The following is a 27,045-nucleotide window of genomic DNA, read 5'->3' as shown; positions in this document are numbered from 1 at the left end:
TCTTTGAACGGGAGGCTGGACTGCACGACCTCCCGAGGTCCCTTCCAACTCAATCTCCAACTAGAAATCAAAGAGAATTCAGAGTTGAGAGTCTGGAGCACTCTCTGCCACAGCAGACTCTTCTATTAATGCCTACTTGACTAGAAAATACAAAAAGCTGCAGCAGGCAGAGGGTAGGCAGAGGCGGTACCTGAAGAATAAACACACAGGAGAACAGTTGGAGGAATTACAACTACGGAGCCTATTCAGTGCGCTCAGTGGACAGATCGCACTTCAGTAACTGAAACACCAAACCAATGATTATCAACCAGGAATTATTTTCTAAACTTTCAGATTTATGGGTTACTTGCTAACAATACACCTCAGTGACATTTGGCTAATCAGCCTAACACCCTCTTCTCATAACTTAAATTTAAAATTGAATGATAATAAAAGTTAGAAGGCAATAAAAGTTTAAAATTAGATTTTATTTATAAAAAAGGTAAGGTACTGTTAGATATGACTAGGATTCTTCAAACTAGGAGTCTGCCATGTAGCTGATTAGCCCCAAATTTAGATCCAAGTTTGATTTCTCTTTCAGTCCTTCACAAAAGGCTCTTTTATAAGACCTGTCTACAAGGCACATACAGATTTGTCATGAGCAAAAACATCATCTTCACTGAGCAACTGTCAAAATGCAAAAGCCAAAATGAAAGAACATTCTGCATGTAAAATAGGAAAGCAGAAAATCCTCCTTTTTGGCTTGAGGGGAGCTCAGTTTTATAGTGCTATTTTGGACAGAGCTATTAAATTTTGACTTAAAATACATCAAAACAGTAGGGTGTTTTTGCCACTTCTAGAGCACATTTGATTTTAACACCAAACACTGAATGCAACTATCAGCAAAAGAGCTCAACAATTCAGAGGTTCAAGAAGTCTAGGGAGCTTGACACAGACTGACAGGCTCCAGCCAAGCTTGCTGTGTAATTATTTCATGTGTCTGCACTTTGTCTTCCATCACTGAAACGAACACCTAAAGGCAAGAACACAAAGGATACAGAATAACACCTCTCCATTCATTTATCAGAACAAACGCTGACAGTGGATAGTTACAGCTTCCTCTTCCTATTAGGTCTTGCAAGTAGGGATGATAGGGTCACTCATTCTTCACAACGTGTCACTCCTGGACTTTGAATTTTGTAAAAAAATTAACGGGTTTTGAACAACTGACAGTAAAAGACAAAAATCCAGACTCTTCCCCTGGATGAAAGCATCTGCTTTACAGTTAATGCTTTCTCTTATCCCAGCTTTGTACAAATATTACTCAAGTCACTCTCAGAGCTCCTGCACAATTCCCAGATGATACAATTCACACAGTTCACATGGGGAAACCAAGGCACAGACCAACTAAAAATATCAGAAATTTGCAACAACTTACTCGGGAACCTCTGTACCTTTAAGTGCTTTTGAACACATGTAGGTACAGCATGAAAAGGCTGAACACTATTCCACAATCCTTTTCTGTGAGGGATACAAATGAAATATTATAGGCAATAATGGAGCACAATGATCATACACAGAATGTAATCTTTACTTCATTTCATTTGAGGGGTCCAGGTAAATTTAGCAAAGGCTAAGTGTAGCTACTTAATAGTAAGTAGTTACTATTAAGTAACTACTTTACTATGCTATCTATGCCAGACTATGACTTTCTTTCCCAAAATAAAATTTGTAAGAACAACCCTGAAAAACTAACAAAAAGTTTTTAATTTCAATACAAAAATTGCTGCATGAAGATGTTTTTGGTTGCTAAAATTAGAGGACTTCATATAGGATTCTCCTGGCCGTGACTCACAAACAATAAGGACCTTTCATGCAGTCACAGAAAAAAAATCAAAACCAAGCCTGCCGATGTTAACAAGATCTTCCCTGTCCAGTGTTTCACTCACTGTGTTACCTGTGCAAAAGTAAGAATCAGGGAAATAAACTAAAATAATGAGACAAATGTATCTATACCTAATTAGAAATGTGCGCTACACTATTAACACACTTGTTTTCAAAGTGACATACGCTACTGAGTAACATTACTGAAGTTACAAAGACAGTGCTAAGACTTTATTAGGAAAAACCTATACAGCAAAGAGGAAGTGCTCTGCAAAATTAAAGCACCAGGAACGAAAGTAAGAGAGAAGCAGCATCTATAAAGGGATGAAACCAAGCTGCTTCACCCAGTGAAACTTCTAATGGTTGCATTTTATGTATTTTTTCCACTGGCAGTTGGGAAAATTGGACAAGCAAAATAATTGTATCAAAATTGTATCATTACAAACTAAGATTATGTTTAGAGGAAAACTCTATGAAGTCATCAGCTAGACTTGCTACCCAAGCTCTTTTCATTTAACCCATCCATGGTATTCTTGTGTTTACAAGGAACCCTCAGAGAATGCCCTTAAGTGAAATTAAAATGTAATAAGTTATTTTTCACATGAAGTAACGAAAGCAGAACAAAGCAGTTCTCCTACTCTGTATCCTTTCTAGACAGAAAGGGCATTTAACTGCCTTTCTCAGACTCAGAAGCTGGGTCGGTTGATGGGTGCTGAATACAGCCGCGCGCGGCAGCGCTGTACTCGGCCAGCCCACCACCCACTGCGCTCCTCAGGGAAGGGAACGGCCACTTCCGTCCCCAGGTAAGTCCCCATCTGCAGTTTGTTACTTGGGAAAACTTCCCCTTTTTGTAGAGTTACTGTCAAAACTACAGGGGGCTTTCCAATTGCCTTTATTTTCAGGTACGACTTACTTTTCAACATTTTATACTGTCATTCACCTGGAGCTTCCTTCTCCTTAACAGCACAACCTTCACATTTGAACGTACTTTTCTCCCCCCTCACAGTATAGCTGTTTAGTTTTCCTCTAATAGCTAAAGGCTACTTAGAATCATGTAGAGGTACAGAAATAAAAGTCATTAATAAATACATTCACAATACGTTCGTATCACACCACATTAGACAACATGATTATACAATAATGCCATTCTTGCTAAGCCACCAAAAGAGAGAGACCTTCTCCCTCCACCTTACTATGGCTCTGCTTTTTTGCTTGTCATCTTTGACAAGGGAATATACAACCAATGCAGATGGAAACACTTGCTATAATGCGTTTCTGAATTTGGCAAGCGGCAGTTTTAATTTATTCTTTTTGGATTGTCTGTGGCAGTAAGGCAGCCTCTAATCCCTCTCCCCAAAATAATCAAGTTTAAAAAAAAAAAAAAGAGGGGGTAAAGCAATCATATGATAAAATCACAGCTTTAGCAAAAGCTTTGATATCGTTATTAAGTTGATACAAATTTCCTCTCTTATCTAGCTTGTTCTTCACTATCTAATTAGTCCAACCACTGGTAGTGGGTATTCCTTTTTTTTTTTTTTTGACACAGAAACAAGCAGTTAAACTAGTATTTGCAGTCTTTAATTACACATTAAAATCTTCATCCTTAACTTTCTTTTTTACTGAAAGTATAGGGATTCCCTACAGTACAATATTAGTGTTCTGCTCTAAATTCTGCAAGGGCATCTTCTAACAGTTGGGACTATGGAACAACTTTTAATTAATTGCCACCTTTTAACGGCGTGGTTCTCACACAAACATTACCTTTAAGGCAAACATACATCAAAGAGTCAGAAATTTGCTCTTTTACAAGAGAGCTGCAAACCTCAGTAACACTGACGTTCACTAAGGGCTACACATGGCTCCAGATCTGTGCATATTCTGGAGAAAGAACATGCAGATCCAGGCCAGTACGCAGCCCAAAGTTTCCAAAGAGACACAGCGTTTTCATCTCCCAACTAAGGAGCGTTCCAGCTCATCTTCAGCAAAGTAGATGGGAATTATTTCAAATCACTGTGCTCAGTCACACAGGGCTGCACATCACACTGGGAGCAATCCTATTTGCGGGATTAGTTTGTGGGATACGACACCAAAATATCAACAGCAATCAGCCTCAGGCCTCTTTTGGTTAATGTCTTCAAGACAGATGTTGATGGAGGTGCTCACTACAAAGACATCTGAGCTAAGGCTATCAGCCCATAACAGCTCACAACACACTAGTAAGCAAAGCTCTATACACTGTAAAGAAACGATGAAATCTTAATTACATGCACTCTCTTTCCGCAGTGGCTGATTAGAATATTTGCTGAAAAGTGAATAAATAAAATAGATTTTTCTTTGGTATTAAAACACATTGTGAACTTTTACAACTAACGCACATTTCAGCAATTTACTAGGGGTAAAGCAACATCCAGGACCCTTGTCTCTTGTACTTGTGTGGACAGAAATTATTATCCTGTTAATGAATATCATAAGGAACATTTGCTTTTAGTTGAAATCTTTTCTTTGGACAATCTTGTTGATCAATGCCTGCTGGTTTTTTCTAATTGCTTTGTAAGAAAATAGGCAGCTGTATAGTCCTTAATGGAATGAAGTGAAATTCCGCATGAAACTATAGCCAAAAAAAAAGCATTGATCTGATATAACAAAGCAAAGAAGATGATTACAGAAACCCCTGCTGTCGGATATACCAACATATTAGGAGATTAGCTCAAGATTAAAGTTTTTTAGAGAATCATGTCTAAAGATGCATAGAACAGCAAAGGTGTCGACTCAGTACTGAGCTAGCAAGCATCACCAGACTCAAGAATGGCAGCTGTTACAAAAAAACAGAAGACGACCCAACAACCTTCCACACAAAGTCACATTGTATGCAAGAAGTGGCAACGCAGAGCGTACCCAGATGACTTCTAGACCTCTGGCAACACTCGGTGAGCTTCTGTAGAAGTCACCCTACGACACACCTACTGACTACTGCAGGAGGGTAAGGCACAGAGAGCAGAGCAGCGCCTCCTCACACATACTGGGGCCAAATCTACTAAAAACCACAACAGTTTATTATGGAACTGCTCCCTCTAACCAGGATAAGGGTCTAGTTTGGATCCTAGCCAACTCCAAGTCGTACAGCTCTATCAGGTGCTCCAACACCTTTACTGATCGGAGATAAAACGAACGAAAATCTGACACATTAACACTGGAAGAGGGTTTCTCCTATTGTCTGAATGCTGGCTTAATACTGTTGGAGTGATCAAGTTTACAGTGTAAAAGAGAATTGTATTTGTACTGTATTACAATATGCCACACAAAAATTTAGAAGCCAGAGATGCAGAAGTGGGCTATGTGTCCCAGCAGCTCTCTGTTGCAGGGCTGAGTGCTATAGTATATTTTTATTAGCTACAAATTTTAAAAGCAAATGACATTTTTTCCTCAAATTTCAGATTCTCATTAAATCAGTGTTGGTCCACTATTCAGAATTGTCCCTAACTAAAGAAACCACATACACCCTTAATAAAGCACAGGAAAGGACAATTGGCTGACCTCAAGAGGCCCACAGACTGAACAGGGAAAGAAAGAAAGGCAAGGGGGGAAAATCATCTGCCTACCTTCTGTATCTCCGGTATCTAAACAGGTTACAAAACACATGCATGGTTCCAAAGTTAACATGATAGATAACTGGAGATATCTAGTGAACACAAAGCAGAGACAAAACAAATCTGCAGCACCTTATTTTATAGTTTACATCTTACACTGAAATTGAAAGTTCAACTGGATTACCTGCTTCTCTGTTTTTTGGAGCAGTGCTTGGTTAAGTATCTTTGGCTACAGATAGTGAGATGACTAATCAATGTTTTATCCCTGGTAAGTTATTGGATTTGATCTCATTGGAGTTGTCTAATAAAGCCCCTCATGAATCAAAACAGTATTTTGGATTTTTTTCTTTCAAGTTAAATTATATTGACTGTTAAACAATAAACACATAACTAAAAGAGACAGACTGCTATTACATTTGATAGCAGACTGCTGCTCCCCCCGTATTTAAACAAAACACACAAAAAGAAACAGGATAAAGCAACAGCAGGCCCATCACCGCTCTGCACCTGAGAGCAGCTGGCCACTGAGCTCTACGAACCGCTTGTCACTGCTGTCAACATGGGCCATTAGGAAAAAAAAAAAAAATCACCTCTCTTTAAAAGCTTAGACTCATCTTTCATCCAAATGACAAGGACTAGTTAACTCACTCGTGTTACATTCAAAAACCAGAAAGAACATGACACCCGCATGCACAGCTGTTCCCTTGATAAAACTCAGTCCAATGACGTTTAATGATGTGTTATCACCTAGGAATTTTCCTTTGTAATACGGTATGGGTTCAATCACGGCAGATGCTTCCCCAGCTTTGGGATCAGAGTGTCCTGGCTACTGAATCTGAAAAGAACCAGATCAGCTCTGAGCTGTCTATTAGATGTTGGCATTGAGGTTAAGGGTAACTTAAATCAGAATTTCTAATACTGCAGTGGCAACGTACTTCGTAGTAATCCACACAACCAGGTTTCTGAGCTTTCAGTGGTGGGGAAACACTGTTGAGAAGAAAACAAGGAAATTAGGATTATATCAATAACTTTTCCTCCCATGCCCTGGGATACAACTTTAATATTAACTGTATTTAAGGTAACCAGAAGTACCTAAAGGTCTCACTAAACCCAAAACAAAAGGTGTACCTTTCTCTAACAGGGTCCAGTCCCATTTCCCCAAAACAACTTGTCTAAAAGCAACTGTTGGCATCTCTGCTTGGTAGGCAGAAGGGAAACCTGAAGAAAAACCCAAAACAAACCAAAACATGTCTGTATCTTAAAATAACTTTCAAGTATCATATTTTCAATAGCTGCTAAAATTCATTATGATCTGAATTTGTCAGCACTTATCCTCCTGTAACAAAGCTGTCAAAATAGTCATTTCCTGTTTGCTCATTACTCTCTATATTCTATATGGTTTGAAAAATTTGCCTGGGGACATTGCTATTCTCTGAAGCAGCGTTGTAGGCGGCAGTTTGAACAGGTTCATATTCTTATGTAGTCTTCCTTTAAAAACTAAGGACTACATATACACTACTTGTACTCCTTTGAAAAATTTTGAGGGAATGCATACCATGGAACAGCATTGTTACATCATACCGCGCCAGCACCACTACATTTAGAAAAGAACGGAATGGACAGCATGGGTCTTATAATTTAGATTGTCCATTCCCTAGAGGGAAATCAAACACTCACAAAAGCACCTGTTTAATGAGGCACAATCCTTTTCATCAGAGGTTACGAAGAACTAGTACTCTAGCGAGCTAGATTAGCTTTGGTAGTTCAAATACCGGTATCTAAGGGGGGGAAAGCCAATATTTTGGACCCTCTGTGCAGAATTATGGACCTTACAAAAAGCAAGACAAAGTAGTATTTAACAAAGATTGACCATATACAACAAAACCATACGCATGGGCAGTAAAAAAAAATAAAAGAGCAAAGAACCAATTGGCTAAGATTCTTTAAGGGAAAGTAAGTTATTTTACAAGCTGATGAAATACAGTATAGAAAGTTTTAAAGAAACTTTCTCTTTAGTTGAACCAGGTGAAACATTAGAGTCTTGAGTATCAAAACATCCTGCAAGATATGCACATAAACTCTGAAGACACTAAAATCAGTCTACCGGTTAAGGATTGATGCAACCTCACTGTATGGCAATACGCTGCAACTTACACCAGAACAGCCTCACAAAACATCTGCAGAACAGGTGTTCACCAATTTACTAAAAATAAAAAGAAAACAGTACAGCAATGTGGTCCAAACTGTGCACAAGTTACCAAATACTAAAATTAATGTTTGATCTACATGGCACATGGCTGCAAAGTAATTAAACTTATTCATGTAAATATTATTGTTACAATATAAAGAACTGATTTTTAATCTTTTTTTCTTCTTATAAAAAGGGATTAATTTGCGGAGCAAAAGGGTCACATATTTCAGCAACATGTTCTTTTACACTTCCTGTTGAACTGCCTTGCTCAAGTCAAGCTAAAGGAACACCGTGAGAAACTTAAACATGAACAGGGATATTAAATGAGCTCCTAGTATCGAAAGTTATTGGAAACTGATCTCTTCCTTATTAATACAATTCCCCACCACGTACAAAAAGATATCTCCATGTTCCAGAATGCAAACAGAGTTTTAATCTTTAATTATATTCTCAACCTCAACTCTTCTGGAGAGAAGTACAGATGTGGGCCTGAGGATTATCACTTTATTACATTATCATCTCTGTGGTATTTAATGAATATTGATACTTAATGCAGCTTTGCCAGTAGGGGGAAAGAAGAATTTTAGAACTGTACAAAGAACTTCTGATGACTTTTCTCACAATGGAAAACACAGCCACACACTTTGCTCTTCTACTCCTGAATACTTCTAAGCAGAGGCCCAAACGTTAGAATACAGCCCGTAATACTGAATGGGATCACTGCAATAACAACACTTGCATGTTCAACAGCCAAATTCCCCACAGCCTATATGCCAGGTGTCATACTTAACTGGTAAATTGGATTCTTGGTTTCAAAGTATGAATCCCCCGGCTGGAGTTTCAGACTGCTATAACACAGCGAGGTCAGACTAGACAAACATCATTTAAACATACAGTCTTAAAAAATACAAAACCTATGAACATTTATTGGCTTAAGCATGCTTTTCTGTTATCTCTAGAATCATCTGCCCCACCTCTCGTAATGAAAATCCCTGAACCTAGGAAGCAATTAGATGCTGTTTATAAAACAAAATGCTAAAAAAAAAAAGAATTTTCCTCCAAAAACTCTTGGCAAAGGGCTCATCAAGATTTTTCTTAATGTAAAAATGATAAATTACACAAGCTAAGTTCCAAATAATTTATTCTGGCACATCTGATGACTGGGTGTATAGTTTATATATACACACATACCTTTCAGTTAACAGGTAAAAATAGCAACTTTTTTTTGAATACTACATCACAGACTATTTTAAATTAAATTCCTTCATCAAGACTCAACTTGTGTCCTGAAAAAAGCTCTTGAACAAACACCATAGAAGGTTTACAGTACTACTTATATGCCAGAACCCCTAAAACTGATAGGCCATTAATGCTATGGAAGAACAACACTTTGACTACGCTGGTTTGAATCAAGCTACAGTAAACATGGAGTTTGGGATATCTGTAAATTTATTTTCCAAATCCAGATGAACAGAGACCTGCTGAGCCAGAAAATGAAACTTTTAAAGGAGACCACTCACTGAAAAGCATCTTTTGCTAATGTAGCTCCAAAGGATGAAGCAAGGATGGACTTTTAAATATATCCGTCTTCTCTAGAAGAAGAATCCAGATGGATTCCAGCAGAATAGAGACCTCCTTCATCTCACCCAGAGCAAGCGGCAGGAACAACGTGGCCCTCCTGAGTCTCTGGCCAGCACTCTATCCTCAAATTCTTATTATCTCCTAAAAGAAAAATTATCTTCACAGCTTTGTTGCTCTTTTATCTAGAGCAATATCATGGGAAGCACTGTCTTTTTTTTTTAAATAAAGGAAAAGTAATTTTGCTGATCTGCTCCCAGCAACAGAGTACAAACTCAGAGATTTTTACTCAAGCTATAACAATGTTTTCACTGTCAGGTTAGGGCATACATCAGAGCACAAGAGATTTACAAGATGAGTTGAAGAGCCCTAAAACAAAAAATTGGACTCTTTTACTCAAGCTTCTCTGTCCACTGAGCCTGAAGCTGTCAAACAAGAACCAGACTTCCACTTGTTTATAGTGTGCTTATTTTCCCAAACCCGCAAATGTCACAACAAATGACCCTAAAAGGCACCACAAAGGGCAAGAGTCTCAGTACCTTTTGTGGTGAGTGAGTGAGTTCTTGTTCTCTGTCTGGAAGGAAATTGCCAGAAGACAGATGATTAATCTGGGAGCACTGAGAAAGCCCCACACAACAGAGCTATCAAAGTCACAGGGTTCTCAGCTGAGACCCCTAAAAATTCCCATTAAAACTATCCGACCCTCTTGTGTGTGCCAATGAACATAACTGCAAGAATATAGTTAACATCCTGTGCTTTCTCTTTTCTTTCTTCCTCCTCATCTCACGGTAACTTGCTGCTGACTTTTTTCAGCTAGACAGTGACATACCAGAATCTGTTGGGCTATCAGCAGGGTGGTGCACAGGCAGGAACTACCTCGGTGGGCACACTGCTCTCAGCCACGCCAGACTCTTTGGGGCACAGCGCTCGGCTCCCGCGGGGTCATGGACCCAACTTCATAACCAGGAATTTGCTTTTGAGATGTGGTGCCAAGCAGAATAATACAAGGTTAATTAATGGTGTCAATTACTACATTTCAAGATAAAAAAAGAAAAGAACCTAAGAGCCATCATTCCTTAACATATTTATTTATTTCAAACCAGAAACAGCCGTCCTGGTTTTCAGAAGGGTTGCATATATATGCTTTCCTAGTCACTTGGAAGGAGCTGACAGCTTTCAGCACTTCAGCAAACACTGCTTTGAGATTCTTTAACAGAAGGAAGGAACCAGCAGCCAGATGAGAAGCATGTGAGGGAACGCATCTATTAGCAAGTACAGGGAGATGTCTTGTTAATAGAAGACAGAAGGAGGGACAAAGCAGGGAGAGAAAGAAGCCAGCAGTTAGTCATTTTCTCATACAGATACATTTGGCTAGATATGAGATGCATATCAATCTAGTATTCCTTTCTGCACTTTCAGAGCCAGTGAAAACCAATACTGAAAAGCAAAACTGAACACTAAAAGGCCTCCCTCCAAAACTGTTCAGCACCCTTAGAAGCCCTCAGATAATAAAAACAGTGAGAAAATGAAAATTTTACTGATAGTGGTTGCACAGGACAAAGCTTCAAGTTTTAAAAATAACTTCTTAATTCAAAATGGCTGCTGCTGTTTCAGGTATCTACTAGTGAAAAGCTAGAGCTTCTCACTCCCAAACCAGATCGCATCAAGAGACAGCCTAAGGCTAGCAAGAGACAAATGAGTGGGCCCACCAAAAGCGAGCTTCGCCACTAGCGAAACCCTTTCTCTGGCTCCTTCTGGCATAAGGCAGGAAGGGATACCCACGCCTCCAGGACAGGCTGAGAGGGGTTTGGGATTTTTTTTCTTTAGTTGGTTTTGGGCTTTTTTTGTTTTTTCTTTTTTTAAAGCCATTTTGGAGAGGAAAGGAGAAGAAAAAGCAGAGCAGGGAGGGAGACGAAGGGCTCAAGTGAACGATGAGTTGACACAGCACAAGAATCAAGTTTTGTGAGAAAAGCCCCCATTTGCATATGTTCAGTCTGTGGAATGAAACTCAACTCTCACCATAGCAGTGAAGGCCAAAGATATGGATTAGCAAGATAATTGCTCAGCTTGCATCATTGCCATTAAGAACATAATGTGCAATAGCATAAGTTACCCATGCAGTTTCTTCAAGGAACAGGAACATAAATAATTTGGTAACCTGCTCTCTAACACCACCTTTAACTCAAATTAAGACCTATTTAATATCAAAACTATCCATATGCAGAATCTGTATAAAAACAGAACAGTTTTTAGTAGATTCTTTGTCCAAATCATCACCTATGTTACCTCCCAGGCAACCGTGTTTCCTTCACTCCCTTGCTGGCCGAAAAGGATTACTGCGGTATTGCTACTTGCTCCAATCTACTGCCCTAAAATGACATTTTGGCATACAGCCGGTTTTAACCACTTACATTTAAGAAAATCTCTAAATAATATAGTTACTCTGAACAACATTGAATATATACTCAACTCATAGCACATTGTTACTCAGCCCAAAGACTTGTCACTGAACTTAATTTTAATTGCATACATCAAAGCAAAAAAAGGACAACGGAATAGTTACCCCTTCCCTGACTAATCAATAACGCAAAAAAAAAAATTTTCCCTGAATTGCCATGGGAAAATTAGTATGCAGTATGCCTTTCAACAAGATATGTAGTTTTGCACCTGGATGTTTTCTTTTGCATTTTAGAGGGAACGAAGAGAAAGGAAAAAAAAAAAAATCACAGCATGATTCATCATTATTTGCATGAAACTACAGCAAAATCAAGATATTAAAATCCATTTGCTGTATTTTTTTAATACTTTTCATAAGCCTATTTGCATAAGTCTTTTCATAATCCGCTTCTGCCCTGTGTTGGAGACATGATATTGAGCTCAACAGGTATTTGATTTGATTTAATATAACTATTATTCTCTTCTTAAGACACACCAAGATAACAAATAAGGACAAATATGGAAAGGTCAAAGAGAAGCCAGAGAGGAGGAAACCGGGGACAGATAAAGGGCCAGCTCAGCATAAACATATTTTCCCTGTGAATAATGCTTGAAGTGGTAATAAGATACTGAAACATAATTCAACTACTAGCTCAAGTTTAGTTAGCACACTAAAATTTCATTCTATCTGCAAATTCTAGCTAAATGCAGCACTGAAGGAAAAATCACCTGCAGATAAAAAGACATACAATACTTTTAAATGTGTACATTACATACTCATACTAAGATTTATACAGCTGCAACTGTTCAAGTACAGACTTTTCTATGCAAAAATGGAAGCTAGCTCTTTCTGTCTCACCATACATATTTCTAGTAACCAGAGAAGCTATAATTTAAAAAGAAAAAACAAAACACCCCAAACAAACAAACAAAACCCCCCAAAGCCAAAACACTGAAATATTTTAAGACCTCTGAGTAAAAACTGTGACCACTGGCGTCACAGTACTCTAGTTTATAGACTTCTTGGAGAATTCCAATTGTAAGCTCCAGATAAACCTGATACCAAAACAAAGGAAGAAACTGAATTAGCCAGTTTGTCACAACATACCCTTGTTCTTTCATAGATATAAGAGAAACAACATCTGGTTTTCAAACCTGTAGTTCTGGTAGAGCTGCCCTTCTCGCCATTCTGCTTTGTCTGACATATCAATAAAACAATAGGTCATTTTATGAATTCTTGAATTAGCAGCCCTTTAAAGTTAATATACAAGCTCTGTTCACTGATTTTTTTCTTCTCATTTCATATAAGGAAAAAACTCTAAACTTCCTTTCATTCCTTTATCAACTTAGGCCTGGGGACTTTGGTGACAACAGGGACTTTTTTTATTACAACTATGAAGTTTTTAGTAGCACAGTGTTTATACATCAGTGATTCTTGTTCTGTGAAAAAGGCAGGCAGTTTCCACAAACTACAAGGATACTCAGTACAATGAATAATTGCTTAGTACTTCATTTTCTACATAATAATCATTTTCTTATATGTAACTAAATATTTTAAGCAGTTTATTAATTTATAAGCTTAGTTGTGGACTTCTCTGTGTTTTTGGCATCAGTACACAGACTGCCTAAAGTGTTGATACTCTGTGTCCTCAAACAGTTTCTAAGTGTCCTCATAATTGCTTGTCACCTGTAAAAGAGGTTTAGATCCAATGCAAAATTAACATATGGTGAACAGATGGACTCAGAGAGACTTTGTCGAGAAAGTACTCACACCAAAGACTTTTTGGCTTCAGCCTTTCAGGACCTTCAGAAAAGTCCTACTTGAAGCTCCAAGTCATACTAATCAGGGGAACATCATTCCTCAATGACAATCTTGTGTTGCAAAAACGTTTATGACCTGCTACAAAGCAGAACCTTGCAACTTTTCTGTTGTCACAGTGCCTCCATGAACAGAAGCAGCAAAATACTGTTTCCATAGAGTACCCCACCCTTCCAACAAGAATAATTCATCTTGTATGAAACAAAAATGCAAGCACCAAGCTGCTAATATAATGACTTTTAAAGAAATAATAATTACAATAAAAGGTTTTAAAAAAAAAATCCCCCCACCATGTAAACTCTTCAAAATATTCCATTACTTACTGAGGAGGTAAGACAAGAGTTGTTGGCTGGGCTTTTGGTCTGCGTTTTGCAGATACTCCCATCTGGTTGGCTGAACGTTTCAAAGACTGCTGATTCAAAAGGCCAGATGCTAGCCCGGCATGGTACTGCAACTGCATAATAAAAAAGATATATATATTAAAATATACACCACTGCAGTACTCTATCTATGTCAGACCTCTACTATCTGTACCATCTGATTCAAATTACAGCTAGTCAGTAAGTTAATGTATGTATTTCATATATATTGCTTGGATGGAAGATGATTCAAACAAAAGCATATTTAAAATGACTGGTGTGAAATAAGCATTACATGGAAATCACGCTATAGGCAAGTAAGATGATGAATCCTCTCAAGTCCTAACTCTCCTGAAACTTGGGCTTTCTTTTAAATGTTGAGACTGTTTCTCCTCTCAAAGGATCAAGCATTCTTACTTTTCTGAAGAGGATAAGAGGAAGAAAGACGCAACCATTTCTAAATAGCTGGTTTATGTAGTGAAAGAACACTCATCTTTTTCTCAAACATAAAAACACAAAACATTCACAAAGTTTCTACCACTGTAAAGAAAAACCTAGCCTTTAAAATACCTGCCAGCACATCTCCACAGCACTGCAACGGAAAGATTCACATTCAGCAGCTTTCTCCTCTAACCTTTTATTTTATTTGCCAATGAAAGACCGATTTATGAAGGACACAATGTGAATCTGCAAGATTTTGAGCACACTCCCATTGCTCGCAGATATAAGAACAGCTACAGTGCTGTGTCAGTCCTGAAATCAGCTTTGAGTGCAACAAGTTTCAAACTCGCCTGTGAACACTTTCAATTTACATTCTTAGTTCCCCATTTTTGAAGAGAAGGGGGTGGAAAAAAGTTCAAGATTCAGTGTCAGACAAATGCAGTTTTCTTCACCATTCCACTCCCTACATCAATGTGCTCATTATCTAAAGATTTGTTCTGAAAAAGGTGAGCTGTTTAATAAATTAACAACTCTCTTTCCATGATCTGCATATAAAAAAGGTTACATTTAGGAAACCATGACTTACAAGTGTTCAGAAAATAAAGTAATCTTAGGCAAAGCTGTTCTGAAAAATGAGGGAGACAAAGCTTGGTAAAGCGATCTACTCGACGACAGCTATTAAAATGAGTGAAGCTATCCCGTGAGCCAATTTGACTCAAATGTCAGTGCTCAGAGCATCCATTTAACAGGCTCCTGATCTACTCGGCTGCTTTGCCACGTGATCTCGGCAGTGGCACAACATGAAGACACATCGCATTCCTAACGGGAAGAGAACCGTGCCCTGCCAGGGAGGGGGGCATTGCATTGCCCCAGTGGCTCCGCTTACACCAATGAATTCTGCTCAAATTTTTTTTTCTCCGACAGATTCCTGGAGGGGGTGGGGGGGTGGAAATCAATGAGAGCAATGGACAGTACATGTTTGAAAGGCAATGTTTCAAAGTGTCAGGGGCTTAGTTTTCAATCTTCACTACCAGAATTTGCAGCAAGTGCAATATGCAGGGAATTAAAGGGAAAGACAGCTCTGACAGAAGACCCCTCTGACTCCAGGAACACACTTTTCCCTTTTCTTCTTGCATCTCATTACGAACAGCCCTCCTTCAGCCATTTTGTGCTGTTGACACCATTCACTTATGTTCACTGCACAGAATGACACTGACACGTATTTAAAGTAAACAACATCATTTGGACACTTGCTCAGGGACAGAGGTAATCACAGGTGCTAATCAGAGATGAATTTTAAATGCAACCTTTTAAAAATATTTCATAACCTCCCGGCTAGTCTGACATTCTGTGGTCAGGCATGAAAAAAAAGGAATTAAAAATATTCTAAAAAACAATTATGTCCTTGAAGGCTCTCTCCCGGTGATTAAAGAAATACTTACAATTAGTGAAAATAGCTTATAATCTACCTTTGCTCCCAGGAATGCAGATCCAACTGTCAAAATCTATGAGGGCCATTAAATATTTACCAAACCATCCTTATAATGGGAGAAAAGGTCAAAGTTAATAAAACTGACAGGCAGTTTCTGTCCAACTTGATTTATACATTATTAAAGTAACACTTACTGTATTGCACAGAATGCATTCCGTTTTGGGGGCAGAGGGGTGTTAACTGAAGAAATTGGGGAATTGTTTCTTAATCATTTGTTCTGAGGAATAGAAGCAAGATTGAAAATAGTGCCAAAGCAGTACCACTAGCATCAAAACTATAGCCAGGAGATTCAACAGTCCTGGTGGATAACAAACGTGCCACATCATTAATTTTTCCTCTTGCAAAATAAACACCTTTGCCAGCATTGGCCATGACAGCAAATCTCAGCTAAAAACATACCAGTCCCATCAAAGTTTTTGTTTACTAACAAAAGAACGCCATTTCCTAACATACTATCTTCACCTTAGGGAAGCCACATGAAACGTACTGTCAGAGGATATCACGGGTCCTAAAAGGCTCATGCAGGGAAGCTGAGATGAGCTTGTGCATCACAAACCCTTTGAGGGTTAATGAACACATAGAAACCACATTTAGCTCAAGAAGTCCCTGAGCCAGAGACTCCTGACGGCCGGAAGAACCCTGGGGAGGACAACAGGCATGTGCTTATAGGTACTGCTGGAGATGAGACATGGGGCTACACGAGCCTTTGGTCTGACCCAGCAGAGCTGTCGTGTGTTTCAGTTCGTGTCTACAGAGGTGTGCTCCACACAGGTCTGCGAGAGCCTGCGACCCAGCGCAGCCAAGAGTTGGGCACTCGTGGATGGGCACGACTGCCTTTTTTACGTTTTTTCCCAACAACCTCCCATCTGCTTTTGACAACTGTGCTCATTTAAGCCAGCAGAATGGTAAACAGCAATAGCTTTATCCACAAAATATGCTAAATACTCACCGAACTTGAATATTGGTGCAGCACTAGGTAGTATTGCACATCATTTCTTTATCAGTCGCTAAGGAATTCCCCATCATTCTGCAGCTTTATTACAGCAAGCATCCATGTCTTTCAGCTTTGGGGAATTCCAACTGGTTTATGTGAAGCTAAGCTCTTTACTTCCTAATGAAATATTCCTCCGTAAAATTTCAACAAGATTGATCTTTCTTCCCAAATACATGCAGATGAAACATAAAATCTATTTCAGAAAACTAAGAAATAAAAAAACAACAACAACAAAAAAATCAATTTATAACACTTAGCAGCTAGGATATATGCCAGTGCCAACTTGTACAGTTTTAGGATGAGTCTCATGATAGCTGATATTTTTCTTAAAACTGTGGTTCCAAGTAGATGTGTGAATTCCGCATTTTAAAATTAAAGGAGAATCTAGTTCTCAAGGATGTAGGAAAAGTACTGAAACTAACACTTCAATCCATACAAAAGCTCTACCTGAAGGTAAATAAAAACAGAACTTGGATTATTTTTAAATGTCATTGTTTTTGAGATTCATTATTTTTCAATGTTAATGGCAACATGGCCTTTATTGTCTAGAAAACATTATCGCTAATGTTTTACAGGTGCCGTAATTCACATTTTCACAGTGTTCCTGAGTATATGAAAACTATGTTCATATATTAACGGCTCTCAATCTTCCTCACAAACTGAAATACATCATAGCAGGGATAGCACTTTGGGATCACTTTTCTCACAGTAGTAATTGAAGGAGGGCAATTTCTTCATTCGTGTTAGATGATTTTGGCTTTCGCATGAACTATTTAAACAGAGGACGTGTCTTAGAAAAATACAGACTGGATTTAGTTCCAAAAGCATTATTTTTTTAAAAAAAGTTAATCACTTAATATCTTTTGTTTATTCTACCCTGCCCACTCTCTTCCTGTCAGAAACGAGGCAACACACCCCCTAAAACAACCCCTCCAGCCCCCCTGCAAGATCACAGTTGTCTGCAGATGATCTTTAAGGTCTGGAGCACAGAGAGAACTTCTGCTACAGCCAAAGGGCTCAAACCAGACCAATGCAGTGAAGCCCCTTCATTCAACAGAAATGTACCAACCGTACCATGACTGATTATGTTTTGGCCTATAGGATTACTTGACAATCTATGTTATGAAACAAAAAACATGCACACAGTGCTAATTTAGAACTTTTAAAATTAAAGCTTCATCTTTAGAATCATGCTGGGTCTAAAGGTGTTTTGTTTACATAATTCATGGACTGGAGATTTTGCATGTGCTGACTGCTGACCAAACAAGTCATTACACTTCACTTACTTACAAGGCCATTTAAAGTTGCAAAAATTGGTCAGGTAGGAAGAAGGGAAGAGTCGGGGGGGGTGGGTGGGGGGGGTGGGGGTGTAGAACCACCACCCAAAAAAAGCCCCATCACTTGGGGCATTTACAATCGATCATAACGCACAGTTGCACGTTGAACTTAGATTTTTCCATTATTTAAAGCTTTTTAGGCACCAATAGGTTTTCTTTAAAAAGTGAAATCAGAAGCATGACTTTTCTTTGTGACCACATTACCCTGTTGTGATATTTTTCCATTCTCATGTAAACACTTACAGACCACATACAAAGTACTTTCTCAGATACAGGTAATATTAAAAAAAAAGTTCCTCCGTTCCTCCAAGAAATGGTGTTTTACAGAAGCGGCTGAGAGATACTTGCCCATCACAGATTTTTCTGAGCTCACTGTAATGCTGGCAAACTCATGCACATGTGCCTCCTTTTAAGATGCACAGTACTTTGCCCCTCATCATTAAATTATTTCTCCCTTGCAGCTAACAAGGGATTTGTCTATTATGATAAAACTCTAGTTGTTCTTTTGAAAAGAGCAATGAGCTAGCAAGCAGGACACTCCCACAGTTTCATCTCTGCAGACTAAAGTAGGCAAGAGAGAAATTAAACTACCTTAATTGATATTTTTAAGCTTCTCTCAGATAATGAGGCCGGTTTGGAAATTCTCTTTTTCTCCAAACAATGTTTGATCATTTTAGGATAGCTGAATTCTTGACTTGGCCAAAACAGCATCAATAAACCAAAAGAGCAATCTCCAATTTATTTACTCATTGGTCTTCCTCTTGTGGAACTGGCTTTTCAATTAATGGAAAGCTAGACGTTGTGGCTTTGCTCTAGTTCACAATTTAATTAGGACACTGTGTTCTATTTTTTCAAAGCACTTATGCCCCCCAAACACTTTCCAGTTCACAAGAATATTTAAGTAATAAATACCTTTCGTGATGGGAACAAAGGCTATATCCATTTCATTCATTTTTAAATCCCTGTACAAAAGTTACTGGATCTTTTCCTAAACACCCTGATCTGACTAAACTATGAAACTAATGAGCTCGCACTTCTGTTAAAAACCTCTCACGTGCAACAGGTCTTATTTGCATTGCATTGAGATGCACAGCACCATTGCCTCCCCCTGGTTAATAAACCTGGAGGTGTGGAGCATTCTGAGGACATCTACATGCACATGCCCCTGCAGAGTCTTTTCCTTTAGGTCTCTCCTCCTCCCTCCCAAGGCTAGGGTGTTGAAAAACAAGTTTAGACATTTATACATAGATATATATTAAAAAAAAACTACAATAGCCAGAAATACATTGATACTTATCCCTGTTTCTTTTAACATCTTGTCTTCACTACCCCTTTTATTCCATTGTTTTTGAATTCCTATTTTTGCTGAGAGCACTGTTTTAATTAGTGTCAGATTTCTGCCTTAAAGTGTGCTCTTCCCATACTTTTCTTTCGAAAACACTGAAGTTCTGCTAATGAATGACTGCATCAATGTTCCCTCACTCCAACACTGCCTGCAAGTCTTTGGCTTTTTACTATGCAGAGATGGCAAATCTGGTGGCACTTTCTTGAAGGAATTGGTCAAAACTTCAGCATCGGCATCGTTGCTGCCAATGGAATTATCTGTGCTGAGTCTCTGCAAAAGCCACTACTCCTCCTCCAGGTGTTGGGGTTTGTTTTTGGGGTTTGTTTTTTTTTTTAACTTAAAGTACTCTGGAATCCATTTAATAGTTACATCAGTGACATTCTTGCTTTTTGGATAATGTCAACACAAAGGGACACTACACAGCCAACAGGCTCTGATGTTTAAAGAGATCTAGTATTTGAAATGGATAATGAGGCAGAGCAATCATAATTTGGGGCTACACACTACCTTATTTACCTCTTCAGAAGAACTTTATTTTATGCTTAAGATGTTTATAAACACTTCTGGGTGCTCTGAAGAGCTTGAACATATGTATTTCCTGAAAGATAACTAAACGAACTGGCATTTCATTGGATATGCAGCTACAGCCCAGACACATAACAGAATCACAAAAAGCAGAGTAAAACTATTACACTGCATTCAGCATCTAAATGACAAAAAACCACATGCAGTAAAACAGCAGTATTTTCAAGTAACCATGAGCTCAAGGGTAGTAGTTGGTACAGAGGTTGTCCACTGATACGGAAATGGTCTTAGTGTCACTCTGTGTGATATATTCATTTAATGGATTTCATTAAAGTCTAAAACCCAAGAAGTGCACTTGATCAGTATTTGACAGAAAATCCAAGTTCCTTTTTGACAAAAGTATTATCTTTGCATAGGACAAATACTCTGTAGCAGGGAGAAGTCATCACTAAAACTCAAGACTGAGTAAGGGCACAATTAGTACCTTCCCCCAGTGCTGCTGTGCTCCCTTAAACAGCCACCAGAACTTTGAACGGAAGATGCTGCTCTCACACTAAAATTAATATTTTCTAAAGCCCTAGACTTAATCTTTGGTGTCAAGGGCTCAGGTGGCAGCGATGTCAGTATAAAGAATGGCCTGCTGTCTCGGTGACAGGGGATGCTCAGGTGCTTATGTAAGAAATGTGAAGACACTTTAAAACTGAGTGGTAGAATAAAGGGCTGGAATCAGGTTCAGCAACACTCTTCAAATTGTCTAGCAGCATGCATGATTTGCAGCACTGTGGTTGGCTTTACCACTATAGCAAACAAACTACTTTTTCAGATGAACAGAGAAATAAACACTCTTCTTCAATAAAATGTCTATAAGGTGCTGCTTACGCAAATCCAACTAGTCCAGTTGTGCCATCAGACAAATGGGAAAAAGACAGTCAAAGAACAGATGAGAGGGAAATCCGTTAGTGGATAAGCAATGTAGCAGTAATGACCCCGGCTGGTACTTGAGCTGCTAAATTACTTTTTTTTCTAAACTCATTAAATTTAATCATTTTAACTTCTGTTAAGTGCCTTTCCTTAGCTTTGGTCACTTGCACAATAATTAAAATGCACAATATATTTAGACTAGCAAATACCCACACTGAGTGTCAGGCTGTAGCTATTAGCCTAGCAGTGGGCCTTTCTTCCAGCATACGGAAACCTGGCTTTACTCAGTCTCCATGGCCTTCCTGAAAGGGAAGGTGTACTCAAAGATCAGAACCCCAGCATACAGTTCACCCCGACACAGGTATGCCGTGGGCAGACAGATACACTCTGCAAAGCTATACCAGACATCACCGATCTCTTCTACTAGAGGTTATCCCACTACTGTGCCAGCAGACGGGGTTGCATGAGTACGGTTTAAGCTGTTTGAGCTGAGCTTGCCAAATTAGGAGAGAATTCTTCCTCAAATGGTTACTTTTGCTAATATCCTCTTTCTTTACATCTAGCAGGCATCCCAAAGAAATGCTGCTGGGAATGCTCATTTCCAGCCCACTAGCAAGGACAACCAATTAAAGCTTGAAGCAGGACAGTTAGATCTGGAACAGAATGCATGTGACCTATTTCCCTATATGAACATTCCTACTATAGCTTCAGAATATTCATACTTGGATTAATTTATACTCCTTCCAAGACAGTATAAAGTAACCCACAAAAAGCACAAATACACAAGTAAGAGCAACTGACACAGGTCACTGTTATAAGCAATTAGAGAAAGAGGTTTAAAATCTCACCCTCGCTTGTAACAACACGGATTTTTGCACAGACAAACCCTAGAATCACCGTAGGTGGCTGGAAGTTCGAGATCAACTGCATTCTGGAGGATAAATATCAAAAAGAAGCACTTATTTTTTCCCCTTTAAAACATGTCCATTCAGAATTGAATGCAGTATCTCTAGAACACTTGCTGGAGAAGACGACCATAACCATTGTACTCGCAAGCAGAATGCTGAAATGTAACAGTCAACAAAACCTGAAACTTTTTTCCCCCCAACAAGGCAATTCAAAAAGAGCTTTTCTGCCTTTAACTCAAGTTTTCTGTGTTCAAAAATTAACGACATGTATCTGAATCCTGTCTTCAACCTCTCAATGATTTTTGGGAGACAGAACAATCCCGCCGATCAGCAGCAGCAGCGCGAACTCTTCCTTCTCTGAGAAGTTTCACTGAAAATTTTCTCCAGCTGAAACAATATTATTAATTAACAGTTTTTAGTTAATGAAAACTCAATTATCTTTTTTTTTTTAAAACCCTTCAGAATAGCCATTTACGGCTTACATCATGGACTTTCAGGAATTTTTTCTGAAAGAGAATACTAGCCTTCAGAAAAATTCAATTGCTGCATTTCATTAGGACACTTACATGAGAAGCTGGATAATCATAGATCTGCAGTCCTTGTCATTTGTACAGGAGGTAGCGAAATCATCTTACTCCATACTGCTAGAGACCAAAACGTGTTCTACTACAGTAGTCTGTGCAATGCACTATTGATAATAGCAACAAATGGCCAAACTTTATTTAAAAAAAACCAAACAAAACCAACAAAACCCCACAACTCTGATTTTTGAATCTCTACTTCAGGTGACCAAGCTGTAATGCATAAAAAAGCCAACTTCTGAAAAATCAGTTTAAAAGATATTTCAAAGTTAGACATTTAAAAAATAGGTAGACATTTTAAAGTCTTAGTCAAATTATTTCTTTAGACTTCAAAGAGTTAAGTTATGAATGTTTTTAGGAATGAAATAAGAATCTATCAGGTTTGATTGATAAAAGTGTAGCTTTTAACTAAGACTGAAAAAACTGAAGACTGGCAACATTTCTTCCAGAATAATATGCTTCCTCTGCTTTTTTTCAGCACAGTGCACATAAATCATAGAAATGTTAAAGAGGCCCATACATCACAAGCTGCCATTTCTAAACTATTTACACAAATCTGTAATAGTCAAGAGGATGGAAAATATAGAAGTGTCACCAGCAAAGTTACTGAAAGAAAAAAGGCAGTTCTACCATCCCAGCAGGGTTAATTAAGGTTGGAAACAACCCTTGATTGTAGAATTTAAAAATACTAAAGCAAAACAAACCTGATAACACAAGGTTACAAAAAGCAAACCAGACAGTTTATCAGCCAAAACAGAGAGAAGGTGGATTTGAGCAACATGCCTGTTCCACAATTAAGCACATGCTTCTGAAAATAGATAAAGCAAATGCTCTAATAAGGCTTGAAGTACGTACAAAAGCAGGGCTGACTTTGCATCTGCAAAAAGGCAGCCCCAAAAATATCAGTAACTCCAGCGCTTAGCTGCATACCCATCAAAGTTTCACACCCGACATCTAAGCATACAACAGAGTTATACAGATGAGGTTTTCCTCAACAACTTTTGCAAATAAGAGCCTCATCTCCTCTTCTGAAAGGAACGACATGGATTATGGAAAGTTTATCTGTCCATCTGTTGAAGATGTCACACTCTGACTAGAGAGTGCAGAAAGCACAGGGATGTTTTACAACCAAATCCAAAACTTGCTGTAGTCTGAACCAGTGTAAAGGCCATATGCTTTGCAAAAACACCTCTTTTGCTACACATTTTTTTACCACAGCACAAAGAGTAACAGTTCGAAAGCTGCTGTAATCTTTATTTCTGAAAATAGATCACATATTCTTACCCTCATCTGCCGCACTCGGGTAAGCTAACCGATGAGAAACCAGAGAAACAAGGAACTACTACACTGTGCAACGAAAGCTAAAAAAGACACACTCCACTGCAAGCAGTTACCCGCAGTTTACAGGTAAAGCAGCAGCTCGGAGAGCCCAAGGCCAGGAACAGGATGATGAACTGGACGGAAACATTTGGTGGAATGGCACATAACGCGGTTTTACATTTTTCTCTGTCAGTGTTGGTGACTTCCAGTAGGAGTATTTCAGATGAAGCCAGGGGACCTGAGAAATATCTTTAGGAGTAAAACCAATTGAATACACTTCATATTATTTTCATGGGAGCTTATAATGATATTATAATTAACTCAATTATACCACAAGATTAATAGCCTTTAAAACACTCCCAGTCATTCATTACAGGCCTAATTAAAACTCTCTTTTGGTGCTGAGCCAGCAAGAAGTATGAAACTACTTGCTAATGCCCCTATATAATAATTATATACGGTATTATCTCTACCATGCTGCTTGTTTCCATGTTCACAATCCAGTGAGCGGTTTGCTTTGTTTTTTTAAGAAAATACTTAAGACAGAAGAAAAATGGACAAGATGCCACTTTAGAGGCTTCAACACCTGCAACAGCATAGCAGCTCACTACAGCTAACCAGTTTATTTCTAGTTTTACTGCAACAGTTAAGGTCTTCTACAATAGCAGATGCCTTTCCTCCCACACATCAATTAATTTGCAAATGCACTCAGGTTGTAGAAATAATGAAGTGCTGAATGCTTTTCTATTGGCAAGTTTTGCTGTCAGGAGGTGGATGCTGTAGGCGAGGTGCTAAAATGCGCTGCTGCTATGTGCATGCCAAAGGAAAGACATGCCACATGAAACTTGGTCATCAGCTAACAGGGCACATCAATTATTTTATTTACTGCTCTCTCACTGGAACCAAAAGGAAGAAACCCTCTCCAAACACTTTTTATTGTATTTATCTAGGTATTTATAACACAATGTTTACAGTAAGATCTGAGCTTTTGTGCCAACCCAAGAAACATTTCATATCCAAAGGCTAACATACAGGAGGAGAGAAGTAGTGTTTTTTCATGTATTGTTATATATGCTAAAAAAGTTATATTGAAATGGTTAAGGTTACAAATGAAGAATTCAGTAGCTAGGAAATGACTGAATTCGTATTGCCTATGCAATCTGAATCAGTCTGCTTATGGTAAGGATTCAAACCGATTACGCACTTCTTTCCAAAGGACCTCAAGTTACCACAGCCTGCAGGATCGCGTGGAGGAAGAGGCAGCTATTCAGCACTCATTTTCATGCACAGAATGTTATTTACAGTATTTCGCACATCTACACTTATCTTCTCAGATGTCTTCTATAGTCTCCTGCTTTATCTTGCTTCTTTACAAATACTGTTAAATTTACCTTCACAATTCTTATTCTACTCATGCTGGGTGTGGATCTGAGCACTCTCAGATTAAGAACACTAAACGTTTTTACTGCTTACTATATTTGTAGTATACTTCCTATAGATAACTGCAGTCAGGTGCTCAGGAAGTCCTGGAAGCAGCCAGAAAGTCAGGTCATGGCAAGGTTGGAATCTCTACCCCCACTTCTATCACCTGAAACAAAGGATTAGTTGGTAGCTGTTCACCTGTTCACCATTACTTTCTGTCTTGATCAGCCACTAACTGGAACTGAAGCACATCTTGCCTGCTATTGTCTGGAAATAAGTTAAAAACTGAGATCTTGAACTTCCGAACTAAATTCTGCACTTTGGAGGACATCATGTTCTCATGGATACAGACCCTTCTCCTTTCGAGTCCTCAAATTAGAAGGCATATAGTTAGTGATCACATCACAGAACAAGGAAGAAAAAAAAAGGACAATAAAAGAGTTAAAAATGTTATGGTTAAGAGCCTGTACAGTTGGAGTCAATCCTTTCCACAAACTCCTTAGGAAATATTAAGGCAATCTAAAATAACCTTTGTAACATTTAGTCTTGCCTCTTCACTAATTCAAGCTACTTTGTTTAAAATTTAGCAAACAGTTAGAAAAAAGCAGAATGCGCACGTGCTCACCTTTCAAGTCTTCCAAGGAAGCTGAGTCCCATGGCATTCCTTTCCAATTGTTTCAGTGCTTAATTATCACGAGTGTTTAAACAATGCACCTCAGCTGTAGTCTGAATTTATTAAACTTCTATTTTCAATTACTGATTTTTTTTTCTTTGGTTTTGCTATAATGAAGAACCCTCTTACTCACTTTTCCCCCCCTCAATAAAGATGTTGATACAAAGTGAGTCATCCGTTATCTTTTCTTTCATGAGTGAAATAAAATGAACTTGTTTGATCATCCAGAAGGAGCATAGGAACCCAAATGCTTTTGATCAGTTCTCATGTCTCTCAACTAGAAAACCCAAAAGTAACAGGCATGTAGACAAATGGCAACCAAGTAGTTTTACATTAAAATAATGCTTAAAACCATTTTCAAGCTTTAATAACTGACAATGTTATTAGTACAGGTACTAAGAGGTAAGGAAGCTTGTTAAAAATTGATGATTTTCTGCTTTTTAAAATATGTGCTTTTCAGGCTGACCTTATCCCTTTTAAATTTTTATAGCATCTTCAGTCCCAGTTTGAGATATTCATGTGGAATAAGCAAACCTTCTTACGTTCTATATGAAATGCAAGACACCTTCTTGGCATGATCTGCAATGTTAATAATATAACAGTACCAATTTCAGAAGCAACATTGCAGCATCAACACACGTGTATCTACATGAATGGAATTTAACCATGTATATAACAGAAATCTTTAAATACATCACAAGGAAAAAAAAGCAGGTCTAAGACAACTCAAACACAATTTGAGATTTCCTCTTCTACCATACAAACACATAACCTTGTCATGCTTCAAGGTAACACCAATATAGGTGATGCAAGAAAACATATGCTTCTCTTTACCGGACCCAAAATAGAAATAGAGGGGAAAGAGAATGATACTTAGGGCCAAACCCAGGTTTATAAAGACCAGACTTGCAGCTGTCACCATATTCAGCACAAAACATCCCCACCCACACGAGTCCTACAGTACTCCTATCACTCACTGCCACAAAAGAATTTGAAAATTACTTCTTGAAAATAATAAAACAAACACTACAGTTTCTTTATTGTGCTAGGAATTCACACTGATGTTATCAAAAGAGTTTTAAGACTTTGAGACTGAGCCATTTTTAAGTTGCTGTGGGACAGTTAAAACCACAGGAAAACCTAAATGATTAATTTTTATGGATTTCAAAGGAGACTCACAAACATTTGACTCTTCATGCATTGCCTATCTTGCAGGCACTCTTCAATAACCCAATTACCACTTTAAAATCTAC

At 38.4% G+C, this 27,045-nt stretch overlaps 1 protein-coding gene and 1 long non-coding RNA gene across 3 annotated transcripts in view; both read right to left on the bottom strand.

Annotated features, from left to right (window-relative positions):
• MED27 (mediator complex subunit 27) overlaps positions 1–27,045 on the bottom strand; it is a 95,124-nt gene that overhangs the window by 43,399 nt on the left and 24,680 nt on the right. For both annotated transcript variants that reach the window (XM_064468625.1, XM_064468624.1), the window contains exon 3: positions 13,798–13,928. In XM_064468625.1, coding sequence (XP_064324695.1) covers positions 13,798–13,928 — 131 coding nt within the window. The remainder of the gene's footprint in view (positions 1–13,797; positions 13,929–27,045) is intronic.
• Positions 5,199–6,770, bottom strand: LOC135316214 (uncharacterized). Its single transcript, XR_010375649.1, has 3 exons — positions 6,579–6,770; positions 6,386–6,437; positions 5,199–5,542 (listed from the first exon to the last, which is right to left on the bottom strand). It is a non-coding gene; the product is annotated as an uncharacterized LOC135316214 (long non-coding RNA).

Source organism: Phalacrocorax carbo, chromosome 18 (assembly GCF_963921805.1).
Source record: "Phalacrocorax carbo chromosome 18, bPhaCar2.1, whole genome shotgun sequence".
NCBI lineage: Eukaryota > Metazoa > Chordata > Aves > Suliformes > Phalacrocoracidae > Phalacrocorax > Phalacrocorax carbo.
Note: the sequence above shows the minus strand (reverse complement) of the source record. Positions and strands in the feature narration are given on the sequence as shown.